This window comes from Danio rerio, chromosome 8 (assembly GCF_049306965.1).
Source record: "Danio rerio strain Tuebingen ecotype United States chromosome 8, GRCz12tu, whole genome shotgun sequence".
In the NCBI taxonomy this organism is placed as follows: domain Eukaryota; kingdom Metazoa; phylum Chordata; class Actinopteri; order Cypriniformes; family Danionidae; genus Danio; species Danio rerio.
The window spans coordinates 48,055,636-48,070,234 of NC_133183.1; the positions used below are offsets into that span (position 1 = coordinate 48,055,636).

At 34.0% G+C, this 14,599-nt stretch overlaps 1 protein-coding gene across 4 annotated transcripts in view; it reads left to right on the forward strand.

Moving 5' to 3' along the window:
* Nucleotides 1-14,599, forward strand: part of msi1b (musashi RNA binding protein 1b) — a 41,064-nt gene that overhangs the window by 17,985 nt on the left and 8,480 nt on the right. For all 4 annotated transcript variants that reach the window (XM_073909388.1, XM_073909389.1, XM_073909390.1 and 1 more), the window contains 3 exon segments: nt 4,689-4,737; nt 9,941-10,023; nt 10,106-10,223. In XM_073909388.1, coding sequence (XP_073765489.1) covers nt 4,689-4,737; nt 9,941-10,023; nt 10,106-10,223 — 250 coding nt within the window.

The following is a 14,599-nucleotide window of genomic DNA, read 5'->3' on the forward strand; positions in this document are numbered from 1 at the left end:
TATATATATATATATATATATATATATATATATATATATATATATATATATATATATATATATATGTGTGTGTGTGTGTGTGTGTGTGTATGTGTGTGTGTGTGTGTGCGTGTGCGTGTGCGTGTGTGTGTGCTGTGTATATACTGTATAGTACAATGAAAATCAAACATGACTCATCAGATCAGAAATTACAATCAGATTCAGAAAGAGTCATTATAACTTCAAATAACTTAAAAGGTTTTACAGAGGTGTGCTGAGTGAAATTTGAGCCAGTACTTTGGGGAAGCATAAAAGAGAGCAGAAGAAGGGCTCTGAGAGAAAGAGTTGAGCTGGAGTTGGAGAGTTGGAGGGTTGAGTTTTGTTTGCAGGGGAAGGTGGGGGAGATTACTTGAATCTGAATTAATTTGATGGAACAGCTGCTCCTGCTCTCCTACCCCCCCTCCTACCCGGTTACCACGGTGACCTTGCCCATCTATTGTCCCCAAGTAATTTAGCGGGCAAAAGGTTTTGTGTTTGGGGTGTGTGTGTGTGTGAGGAGAGAAAACGAGGGAGAGATTGTGTTTTTAGGGAAGGATGAATGTTCATAACTGAAGTACCTCAACAATACGCTTCAACGACTGATGGGCTTCTGTAATCTATCATCCGAGGTTTCTTTGCGTCGCACTTCAGTTACTGTCAGCATTTTGGGTTTTGAACTTTGTCAGAAAATAATTTATCATTCTTGAACCATACTTGTGAGAGGAATGCAGACAGAGAGAGAGAGAGAGAGAGAGAGAGAGAGAGAGAAAGAGGGAGAGAGAAAGAGAAAGAGAAAGAGAAAGAGAGAGATGATAGTCACAGGCACCCGGGGAAGTTGCAGATTAGTTTGCCTCACTGGTCACTTTGTGTTCTGGCCTGGTTTGAACAAGGGATAGAGAGAGAAAAACACACCATGAGAAGAAGCACAAAGAACAAGAGGAGACTCAATTTAGAAAACTTTTACAAAAGATTGTTATGATCAGGATGATTTTTGAAATGTGAATGTGAAAGAAGAGTGTTGAATGTTAACAGGTTGAACTGTTTGAAAAATCAGGCAGTTGTAGTCATTTAGTACTCTGCTGTCTGGAATGCTTGATTTTGATTAGCCAGTCGCTACATTCCAAGGTATGTTATTCCTAGATAACAAACAATGAAACTAATAACAACACAGGTGTCATCTTGACGGTCTTCAAAAATAAATTTATGCTTAACTGCATCTGGCCTTTGTTTTTGAATTTTTTTAATTTAGAATTTTTGCTGCCATTTTGTGACTTAATAATATATAGGGTTGGGTAGGATGCATTTAGCCATTTTTATTTTCTTTTAATAATAATATTTAATATTATATTATAATATAATATAAATAACTTTTAAATAATAATAATTCTTTATTTTAATTTTATTTTAAAGATTCACTTAAAGTGCTTTTAAATGTGAATTTTGTGTGAAGTAATTTGAAATTAAATATTAAGAGAGGGTGGTGCAAATAGTAGCCCCTCCTCCTTTAAAAAGCAGCCAATAGTATTTCGATTTTATCACATCTCTGCCAGGGGAGTGGTTGGAGTCAAGGTTTTGCCACTGCTTTAGAACACACTGGATATCTTTAAGACTACCATACTAATGCTAACTCCTAAAAAAAAACATTATTTTGATTTCACAGGGACTTCAGTTAGAGAGTTAGTGATATATTACTGCTTGAGTAAATGTTTTGTGTCTAATTGTTTACTTTTGTGGCAAACAGCCATGTAATAAGTGGGACAATGTAAATCTAGCGGGTTGTTCTCACAGCATTTAAAGCAGAGGTCACCAATCTTGGTCCTGGAGGGTTAGTGTCCCTGCAGGATTCAGCTCCAACTTACCTCAACACACCTGCCTGGGTGTTCCAAGGATACCTAGAAGACCTTGATTAGCTTGTTCAGGTGTGTTGATTAGGGTTAGAGGTAAAATCTGCAGAACACCGGACCTCCAGAAATACGTTTGGTGACCACTGATTTAAAGTCTTATACAACAGTTAATAAGGCTGACGGGCTTTACAACCAGCTGAATATACCTATTTCCTTACATATCAGCAGTCTAATCAAAACCGAGACTCTCAAAAAAAAAAAGAAAAAAAAAAGATTTTTGCTGATTTTTGTTTAAACTACTTGTTTAAAATAAGCTGAAACTACACAATTCTGGAGATTTATTTCGGAAACTTAATTGTTTAATGTTCAATCTACTTAAATTAGTTACATTAACCTAATATATTTGTTTTTGGAAAACATTAATTAATTCTGTGAAACCCTCCATTTTTCAGTGTACTGTATTTTCTCATTCAGGCTGCCTTATTGGGGATTATTAAAGGCATGTTCACAACAAAAATGTAAACTATTTCTAGAACTACAAAGATATTGTAACTTTATTAGTGCACATTCCAGGGGACAGTAACATAATAATTTGAAGTGCTCGGCAGTTTTTGACTTCTGCTGCTTTAAATGCCTGAGCAGGTTGGATTCTGATTGGCTGTTTGTGGGTGTTCAACCGTTAGCCAGAAAAACCAACAACAATAATATAGTTTGCCTTTATTGTTGTAGTGCTTAATCTGGTACTTGTTACTTTTAAATTCAGAGAAGTTTTAGAACTGTATTTTATAGTTAATACTGTATATTCTTACAGTCATTGTCCTTGTGAACTGGAAGGGTTAATTTATAAAAATCCGGTCATCATTTACCAACCTTAAGTGTTTATAATAATTTTTGAGTTTCGTTTTATGTTGAACAAAAATAATTTTAATGAATGATGGAACCAGCAGCTATATTGTATTTTATTATTTCTAATATGGAAGTCAATGGTATTCATGACACAATATCAACCAATTAATAACTAGTTGTAAAGATCATTTCAATGTGGTCATGTCACTGAACCCCATGAACATTTCCTGCTTGTTATTAAACTATTTCATTACTTTAAAATGAGGCAATTTAATCAGAAACTGGCTACCATAACATTATTTATCAATATGTGGCTTTTTTTTGGATTCTCGGAACCTATAGAAATGAAAAATGTAAAACGGGAAATATGTTGGGACCATTGTTTTTTGTTTACATGCCTCAAAATGGTCTATAAAACAATATTACACTACTAGGCTAATGGATTTAGGCGAATACATTTAAAAAGGAGTAAAAGGAAACATGGAAAACACACCAAAAGAGTGTCTTGACCAAAAGAGTGTGAGTGTGAGTGTGTGTGCACATAAAGTGTTGATTGGTCAGGCTGTCCACTTGTATTTCATTTTCTAGATTGAATATGAAACAGTTTTTTTTTCATCTCCCTCTTACAAAAAAACTTCTTAGTTTGACCTTCACCTCTGACCTTTAGGCTTAGGCTGTCTGTCAGTATGCGCACAGTGACGCACTTTTGCACACACATACACACTAAAATGCAAGACAAACACACTTTCACACGCTTTTAAGAGACACACTATGATATTGTAGTTGGCAGTCAAACTAATGTGACTTTAGTTCACCTTAAAAAGGATAATTGATTTATAATTTACTCGCCTCAGGCTCATTTGTGGTACAATACATTTTTGGGCTAAACTGTGGCTGTTGGTAAATCATAAAATGGAAGTTGTTTGCTACTAGCACTATTACAACTAAAATAAAAATCATATAAAGGCAAAACAATATTATTACCCATAGTTTTTAAGATTTAAATATTTTTACTGTGCAAATGTCAAATTTAAGGATAATATACAATTCAGAATTCATTAGGTTTTGTTTATATTATTATAAAGCCTAAAGCCTATTGATTATTTACCAAAAGATATGTTTATGCCCCAAATCTCTGAGCACTTTTAGCTTAGCTTAGCATAGATAATTGAAGCAGTTTAGACCATAAGCGTCTTTTGATCCTTTCATATTTTTAAAGCTTGACTTTTCTGTGGTAATATTGTGTGCTAAGACCAACAATAAATGAAAAGGTTGCTATTATTACATTGCAGGCCAATATAGCTAGGAATAACATGGCTGCAGCAGGTGAATTGATGTTACGGCACATGCTTCCTGAGCAAACAGGTGATCTGGCGCTGCATAGTTTCATTGCATGTCCTGCAGCCATGGTACAACAGCAAAGTTTATTGATTATTAGGATAGAATGAGAGTAGAGTTTCTTGCCATGCCTGTCATTTTTGAGTGAGATGCTAATGGTCTAATCTGATTTAGTGATTTATGCTAAGCTAAGCTAAAAGTGCTCCCGACAGACCCAGAGATCTGCTGAATACATTTAAAAAATGGTATAACTCTTTGGAAAAAATGGAAAAGCTATTTTTTAAAAGTGATTATTTGATATTTGGTCATCAGAAATTAAAAAAAAAAAACATTCTCTGTTGGTTAATCACAATTTTTTTATTGTAAATATATTGTTTTTCTTACCTTACCTAACACTCTACTAACCGAAAGAAAACTTTACCAGAACATTCAGGTTTAGATTTACCTTTAGGCTGTTAAAATTCTAGAAAATGTTCCCAACTAGTTCCTACCAAAAATGAATTAATAAATAAATAAATGTATAATAAATACGAACTGAATGGAGGTCATTTTGGGATTATTAGGAGTTTATAGGGTACAAAACTGTAACTATTGCTAGATAACAAATAACAAATGTACGTAATCTCTGTTTCTGTTCTACAGGTAGATGATGCCATGCTCATGTTTGACAAAACCACCAACCGTCACAGAGGTAAGTTACCCTTTATCGTCAGTTGGTTAAAAAAGTTCTTTAGCTCGTTTCTTTAGCCATTCTTTAGCTCGTTTCTTCCTTCCTCCCTTCCTAAACCTAGTCCAATCTGTCTCCATCTCTTCTCCATGGCCCTCCATCCTGTACTCTGTAGGATAAGCGGTAGGTGAGGAGAGAGATTGAGTAATTAGTGTGTTCGTTAATCAGGGTTTAGTCTAAAACCTTCGTTAAGCGCTCTTCCCTCCCCCTGCCGGTTCAAGAGCTCATCGATTATGACAGCTTGCATGGCTTTCAACCCAGCGGAGACATGGAGGAGAGGAGACACGTGGAGAGACAGACAGCAGAGTAGACCACAGAGAAACCAGTTTCTGGAGCGAAATTCTAGCAGCACATCTTTTTGTTGAGATAGTCTTGCAGTGTTTACAGAGTTGAAGTGGACATGTGGGTGACTTCAAACGCTTCAATTAGAATATAGGTCACAGTAAATCGGCATAATTACAGTATTAAGGGCAAATCGTAAGGACACTCACATTCACAAGTATAAAGTCTCAGAATGGAGAGATTATATATAGACAGAGGGGCAAAAACACATCAATTTATATACACAATTAATTTTGTAGTTTGTAATTTTATTTATTTTTGTTTTTCAACACCTCATTTGAATTTAAACGTTCTATTGCTAAAGAAATAAGGTGACCACACTCTTATTTTAATGAATATAACTGATTAATAAAACTGTTTTGATTAAACTCACCAAAATATATTTTCTATATTCATGGATACATATACATTCTATATTCATAGACAGAGAACAAAAGAAAATTTATGAAAGTAATTACAGGGTGTCCGCAGGGTCTTAAAGTATTAAAATTTGATAAATCAATTATGAGAAAATTAAGGCCCTTAAAATGTATTAAAAAGTCTTAATCTGGTTTTTACAACATTTTAAAAAACATTTTGTTTGTCCAAAGTGTTTGACTCCAAAAAAGCATAATGTATGAAGAGTTCAGATACAAAACCCTCTAATTCCACCTCTTTTCTTGTAAATGAGCATTTTCTATCAGGCTCCTCTTGATAGGTTCAGAAGTTTCATTTGATTGCTAATGATAAGAGTATTAGCTAATAAATAAAATACTTTTTTTTTAAATGTCACTTTAGACAATTCTTTGGTTTTTAACAAGATAATTGTTTTATTTTGCATCAACCATTTAAATCCACTTGTGCTTTTTTTGCAAAAACCTCTAAATTCAACTACTGAGACAAGACAGTGTAATCAGTTGAAGATCACTTACAATGCAATTAGAAATTATTTTACCAGACATAAAACACCTAAAATTAAAATAAATAAATCTGTCAAGTATGTGGCAGTTCATTCCGCTGTGGTAACCCCTGATAAACCAGGGACAAAGCAGAGGGAAAATTAATTAATAAAATCTGTAAAGTTCATTAATCAATAACATTAAAATTGACATTGATTAAATCTTAACAATCTGTTGTCATTTCAGATATTTGGGATTTAGATTTATTATAAGTAGAGCAATGTAAACATTGCAAACATTGTAAACAAAGCTTGTTAGATTCAAATAATGTAGTGTAAAACCATTGCGAAACATCAGTTTCTCTGCATTGTCCATTAATATAAAAAGTCTAATATAAAAAGCTTATCATACCTATAGGTAATATGAAGTAATAAAAATAATTTAAAGTTTATACATTATATTTATCTTTTAAAAAAGGTCTACTGGGCAAAAAGGGAGTGTCTGTCAGACACTTTTAGCTGTCATTCATTCATTCATTCCCACCATACTATCAGTCGTTGTCTCTTTTTCATCTCCTCTTTATCCTCATGGCATCAATGCGGGATAAAAGAACAGTATCTTACCTCTGTTTTTCGTGAAATGGAGTTGCTGTTTATTGAATAGTAAATCAGACTAAAGTAGCATCATTGCGCAAAAAAAAGCATTATGAATGCAAGCAACTTACTCTTCCGACTGTACATTGTTTTATTTTCTTATAATGCAATGAGTTTTAAGGTAAGGGACGTTTTCATTTGCCATTCACTGACTGTCGGACAGGCTCATCCAATTCATCAAACTCCATCTTTTAAAATCAAAATCAAAAGCCGTCTTCTGATTGTTTCTGGAGATATAGCGGCTTTTACTGTCAAAGGCAAGTGGCATGTAGAGGCTTTTACCAGCAAACTGTTATTTCTGAATGTGCTGACGCTGCGATTTAGATGATTTGGAGCAAATCTATTTGTTGATGGTGTACTACATGCCTAAAGCGTTCACTCAGTGTCATTAGCTCATTTTTGGCAGAAGAACTCTTCATATGTTTATTTTCCTTGATTCAAGCAATTTGGTTTGGGGTACATAAAAACCGCATAATTTAGTCTTTCAAGCTTTGTTTCTTCAGAGCTTATCTGAGTTTTGTTGCATTATTGTGCTCCATTGATCCTTGTGGTTTATTAACAACTGTTTATTAAGTTAAAGGTTTTATACTGATTAGAACATGAAATGGCATTGAGGTTTTAAAATACTCAGAGAAGGTATTTAAAACAGACTTAAAAAGTGATTGAAATTATCTTTAGAATTCCTGCATTTACCGTTTATTACCAAACTAATGATATCTGAAATAAATTATATATTTTAAGATGTTTTAAACCAGAAAAGTTATTTTGCAATAATAATTTAAAAACTGAACTTTATTTTTGATTAATTACATGCAAGCTTGGTAAACAGCAGAAAATTATAATAAAAAAAAAACATAAAACCAGCAATGACAATTTTATTTACTTTATTAAGTGGTTTCAGACTTATGACCTCACATTTGCCTCACGATTATTTATCTGTTTTATCTATTTTTATTCTATCCTGTTATTTTATAAATGAGCAATATCACATGAGTACCAGTGCGCTATGGTTGTATATCGGCACTGGTGGGAGGCGTGCGTTAGTGTCCCATTAGTGACGATATACAGCCATATCGCACTGCTACAAGTGTGCTATTATGTTTATACAACAGTTCACTTCCTTTATAAAAAAAAAGAAAATCTAACGTGAGAGTCTGAAAATCCTTTTTTATGTGGAACTACTTTCTTCTGCCCGTCATCACATCTGCAGCTGACGTCAGAACAGCAGAAACCATTGCTTCTTCACCAACGTCACTTTAGAGCTAGTATTTGACTGATTCTCCTGCATAATGTCAAAAGTGATAACAAAACAGTTGATCTTGCTCACATTTTAAGATTATGAAGCTGAACAGTATGAAATGCCACCAGTCTACAGAGATTTCCCAGATATTCTCTGTTGCAATTGTGATATCACAATAATTAACCCCGAAAAAGCCAAAGCAGCACAAACACTACCAGATTACTGTTGTGTTTGTGATAAGGAAAACTGATAAACACAGGCGGGTATTTCCTTTTTCTTTCTTTTTACTGAACTAGTCTGCAGTAATAAAAAAAACAGGAGACGCATTAGAAACAAACAGTAGGCCAACCAAAAAGTAACTCAGGGTTATACAAAGAGGGGCCAACACAAAATACATCCCATTTCACACTCCCATCTCATGAGTCCCATCTCACGCTCAATCCACTACAGCTACTAAGAAAGAGATTGACTTAGAATGTAATCGACCTGTTTAATAATTATTTGATCAGCTGTAGTTAGAAATTACGCTGTTCTTCTCTTTCAAGGGCTTATTATGTGGTCTCTTTCCCCATCCTGTGGATGGACAACATCAACTGTCTTTGCTCTGCTCAATGACAGGCAAATGGCTGCCGACATGCTGTCCCTCCCAAATTGTTAATATTTTAAATAGGCACTGTTCTTAGAATTAAACGGCATAGTTACAATCTAAACAACTACAATCTCATCTAAAAAAGCCTCAAAAGTACATTGTTGTCCAACAGCAGCAATATTTGTCAAACTGTAGAGTGTCCTCTGTTTGTCGCTGTATGTGGGTGGAGTAATACACAAGGGAGAAAGGTTAAGAAGTGGTGCGAGTGCTGTTATTTGCAGAATATCGCACAGCTATCAACCTATCAGATTCAAGAACCAGACAGAAGTGTTGTATAAATAAATATATAAACAAGATGTGCACATTTGATTAGCAATCACATTGGCATTTATTATAAAACTGTAGATGGCGCTTTCTGTTATGGTAGGAATTTGAACATAAAAAATTATTAGGAATTTTAAAGACGTAACATAGCATGTCGCTGCACCTATTCCAGTGTCAGACTCTCTTTAAACCACCTGTCAACATTAGGATTTAGAACTAAGGCAAGGGGAATAAAAACATTTGTAAAAACAGTTTAAATACTGGAAAATACAGTTAGGTATATAAATATTGGGACAATTTTACCATGGTTGGCTCTATACACAAACATAATGTATTTGAAATGAAACAAAGCAAAATGTGCTTTAACTGCAGACTGTCAGCTTTCATTTGAGAGTATTTACATTCATATCAGGTGAATGCTGTAGGAATTACAAAAATTTGCATATGTGCCTTCCACTTGTGAAGGGACCAAAAGTAATAGGACAGAATAATAATCATAAATCAAACTTTCACTTTTTAATACTTGGTTGCAAACCCTTTGCAGTCAATTACAGCCTGAAGTCTGGAACTTAAAGTCTTAAAGCTGACAGTCTGCCATTAAAGCACATCTTGTTAGTTTCATTTCAAATCCGTGGTGTTGGTGTATAGAACCAAAAATGTTAGAATTGTGTCGATGTCCCAATATTTATGAACCTAACTGTATTTAAACCTGGATGATAGAGTGGCAAAATGCATAAGAATCTTGTGAAAAAACACCAAGGTTGATAGATATTCATTAAACTATATAGGACTCATAGCAATCGCATTTTATCGATTTGATTTTTTGTTCTATTGTGCTCCATTTGTGAGTTGCTCTGTTAAACAATTAAATATAATTATACAAGTAAGTGCAACAGCACAGTCATGACATGTCTACAAAATCATGGTGAGATTATAGAACTTCTTAGTGACTCATTCTGGTATTTCTTGAAGTGAAAATGGAAGTATTGTTCAATGGTTTTACATTGGCAGTTTCATCTGAACTTCTCAGCCGAGTTTGACCTGAAGTATATGAACTGTAGACACTGTTTATAATGACAGCTGAAGTGGAAATCCAAAATGTAAACTGCGGTCTGAGTGTCTGGACTCTTTCTTCCCTCAGGGTTTGGCTTTGTGACCTTTGAGAACGAAGATGTTGTGGAGAAAGTCTGTGAGATCCACTTCCACGAAATCAACAACAAAATGGTAAGATCAGGATTCTCACACACTGTTTGCTTCAGATGGACTATTATAATAACGACTGGCTGATCTGCTTCTTTAATCACAGGTGGAGTGTAAGAAGGCCCAGCCCAAGGAAGTGATGTCACCAACGGGCTCTTCCAGAGGTCGGGCTCGTGTCATGCCTTATGGGATGGACGCCTTCATGCTGGGCATAGGAATGCTGGGTAAGAGCGTAGATCTTGAAGAGTTCATTCGCCGGAAATGAATTTTTTCATTCTCATGTTGAGTCATATCCATCAGACTTAGATTGCACTTCTTTGGATCTCAAATGAAGATATTTTTAATAAGTTCTGAGAGATATCTGTTCAAAACATTCTCAAAGAGATCATAAAATAAATCATATAAATCATGTGGTGAAATCCAAGTCTTCAGAAGACTTCATAAACCAGGGTTATTTAATTAAAGTCTCAAGAGGCCATATTTCCATCCCAGCAGAGGTTAATACCTTAAATACCAAAGCAGTGGTGTCTTAGGAAAAAAAAAGCTAAATGCTTCATCAGTTGAGTAAAATTGAATAGGATTACTAAATGTTAAGTGCAGAAGTTTATCAGGCTATTATTATTTGTACATTTCGAGATTAATTAAGGACATGACTAAGAAACAATGTTGCATTCAGGTTCATTTTAGTCTTACTATTTTATTTATTCAGTTTCAAATAAGCAGGCTTATCTACTGAAAGGAGCCTACATAATTATCAGACACTAGCTGCACATCCATCAAACTGTAATAAACATTTTGAAGTATTACAGGTTATATAAATACCCCACATTTAGAAAATAAATCTCTTAATTCATTGAAAAAAGTTTTTACGCTCACTAAAGGGGTTTTTGGAAACCCCGAAAAAGGGTTAATGTGAATAACAGGAGATGGATATGCATTTAAACTGATGTGATGAATGATAAAAAAAGCATTGAATTTAACCCTCTCTTAGGTGTAATTTGCTTTCAAAGTATTTTTACAGTTTAGTTTTAGCGATCTTTATGATCTTCATGCACAGTTGCGCTCCCTTCACAGTGCACATTAAAAACATTAATGTCATTTTGAACACAGCCATGGCTCATGACAAAAGCTATAGGTGACCTATTATTTAAAAGTGGAATTTTTGTTACATTTCCAAAGCTTGTGCAAACAGAAAACATAGTATACGTTATTGCTTTTAATTTAAAGTAGGTTATTTATTAAGTATCTGTACTGTATATGACATGGGCCTGTTGGTTAGAACATTTCTGCAGTGGTTTACATGTGTCAAATTTTAAAAGAAGACTTTTCAAAAAAAAAAAAAAAAAAAACAATATCCTACTTAATAATAATAATAATAATAATATTAATCATCATCATCATTATTATTATTAATATTATTAAAGAAAGATTTCTATTTCAATTCCTAATAAATAACACGTATTACATTTTCTTTCTCAATATATAGCCTCTTTATTTATTTACCCAGGAAAGTGTCACCCAGGAAAGTGACAGGCCCGATTGGGCCGTTGCTGCTTTGTCACTAAAGTTTAATCTGCCTGTGACTATTTCTCTGTGAAGTCGTAAGCACTGTATTGCTTTTCGAATTCTCTTATTGGATTGGATGTTATGAGCATGTTATTTTTTTCCATAACCTGATGACAACCAGTACAGCGAAGAGATGGCAAAATGAAGGCAACATCAAATTATGAGGCTTAAAGAAAACATCTGTTTCTAATGTCTAGAAGCATACATGGGTACAACATGACAAAAAAAGTGATGTTTTGCACAGTTTGCCATTTGGCAAGTCAGCCATCTTTTTGTTTTGCAATAAAATACCTGCACATTTTTTTTCATACTGTTATTTTTGTTTGCATAACACTTTAAATTTTGCTCATTATACATTTTTTTTAAATTGTTTGAATATGTACAAATGTTATTTTTGACACATTATTTAAAATATGTATTCGGGCCTGTATCAAAAAATCCTTAGCATTGAACCCTGCACCCATTTTACTAATCAGCTCTTTCCTTCATGCTTGCCTTGTTTATTGTTGGTTGCTAGAATACCAATACTACAGTCGGCAGCTCTAACAACTATAGACAACTTTAGCAACTTTTTTCTTTTCTTTTTTTTTTTTTTGCAAACATTAAAAAATTTGTGTCATGTTAGAATGAAAACCCTGCTAGTATAATCATGAGCAAAGTTAAACTATTTATGAGATGAAGTTGTTTTTTCATCTACACTAAAAATAACATTTACTACTAATTTAAAATGAGTTGAAACAACACAATTTTTATTTTTTGGGTGGATAACCTAATCATTTTTACTCATTTAAGAGGATTGAGCATAAAAAAATTAAGTAAATGTAATTGATTTGGGTTGAGACAACATGAAGGAATTGTGTGGAACAGCTTTTTTACAGTGTAGCTGCTCCCATTCACATTGTTAATTCTGAAATGCTCTAAATGTCGGGAATACAAACTGTTGTTACAAATCCTGTCACAAACTTTATTTATAGTTTTATTTTAATTTTATTTGGACAGTCAGTTATATATGTGTCATTGTACTCATCAAGTTTTTAGCATGAGTACCAGTGTTTTGCTATTCAATGTTTTTTTTGCTACTGTTGTTAAAATTACAGAGTCATCTATACTTCTTGTGACTCGTTTGAAGAAGATTTGGCTCTACATAGAAATATTCAAGCATATAGTGCCAAAAAATCATGGCCGTAAATGACCCTGAGCAATTGTGGTGTGTTTTGATGCATTGTTATCTTTAAACTGCAGAAACTGTCAAGTGTTACCATTGTCTTGCAGCCCTGTTGGAACCAAGAAGTTTTATCTCTTTATGAATGTTTGCAAAGGCAGAAACGTCTCAGATTCCATGAAAAATATATAATAATGTGTACAAAATTAATTAATATGGGTTTGTATTGACATGACTATGAGTAAATTTTGGGTGAACTAACTTTTTAATAGCTGATTACGAGAATAAGTAAATAAATAGTTCAAAATGAAAAAAAAAAGAAAATTCTATCACTGCTGACTCATCAACAACTTGTTAAAACTTTCAATTACTTTCTCAAAAGAAAATATTGTGAAGAATGTTGAAAATAGGTAGCCATTGATTCTATAGTATCTTTTTGTTTTCCTATTACGTATGGATCGCTCAGTTTTCTACAGTCTTTGGATTATCTTCTTTTTGGTTCAACAGAAAACAGATCAAGTAACCCAAACTGGGTCCTGGAGTTTCCTGTATATTTCAGCTCCAACTTCCATCAACACACCTGCCTGGAAGTCTCAAGTATACCTAGAAAGAGCTTGATTAGCTGGTTCAGGTGTGTCTTATTGGGGTTGGAACTAAACTTTGCAGGACACTGGCCCTCCAGAACTTAGTTTGGGCAACCCTGGTTTAGATGAACCACATGAGGGAGAGCACTCGGATTCGGATTGACTATCACTTAAGTAAAGCAAAACAATGTGTGGACTCTTCTGCCCTCTGCTGTTAAGATTGAAAAGTGTAGTCTATAGGCCACAAACTTCATACCGATATTCAAAAATTCAGTATTTCATGATTAATGAAGGGCGACGCAGTGGCGCAGTAGGTAGAGCTGTTGCCTTAGAGCAAGAAGGTCGCTGGTTTGAGCCTCGGTTGGGTCAGTTGGCATTTCTGTGTGGAATTTGCATGTTCTCCCTGCATTCGCGTGGGTTTCCCCCGGGTGCTCCGGTCTCCCCCACAGTCCAAAAACATGTGATACAGGTGAATTGGGTAAGCTAAATTGTCCATAGTGTATGAGTGTGAATGAGTGTGTATGGTGTGTTTCCCAGAGATGGGTTGCAGCTGGAAGGGCATCCGCTGCGTGAAACAAATGCTTGATAAATTGGCGATTCATTCCACTGTAGCGACCCCAGAAAGGTACTAAGCCGAAAGGAAAATGAATGAATGATTAATAAAGATACAGAATATTGATATTAAAATTACTGTGAATTTACTTATGCACTCTAAAATTTTGAATAATAATAAATAATTATTCGCACATTTTAAGTACCCAGTATTTTTTAAGGATATTCACCCTGTAGTTGCAGTGGTGTACATAATAGTGCCAAATGCTTGGAGACTTAATTAGTTAGCTTAATAATTCAAACATGAACACTTCCAGGTGTTAATCTGACCTACTACATGATGAAATATTACTTGAAAAAAAATATATATTGGGTTTTATACTTTAACTCTGTGCAATCATGCTTCAATAACAGTTAATTTACCTAAACTAATGATGAAAACAACAAATGGTTTTATTAATCTTAGGTGATGTTAATTTCTTAGATAATGCTTGACTTGTTAAAAAGTCGTAATCTAATTACAAATTTAAAATAATTTTATTAAATGCAGTTACACTAATAACACACCAAGTATATTTGCAAATATACCTGTTAAAGTAACTTTTTTCATCTTATTGTAATAATAACGTAAATCGTGATAAAAAGCTTCAGCACTTAATCGCTACAAGAAATTTAGATTTCGTCATGAGCCTAATCTATAGGCTATTATGTTTACTGATATTTATTTAAAGTTTAA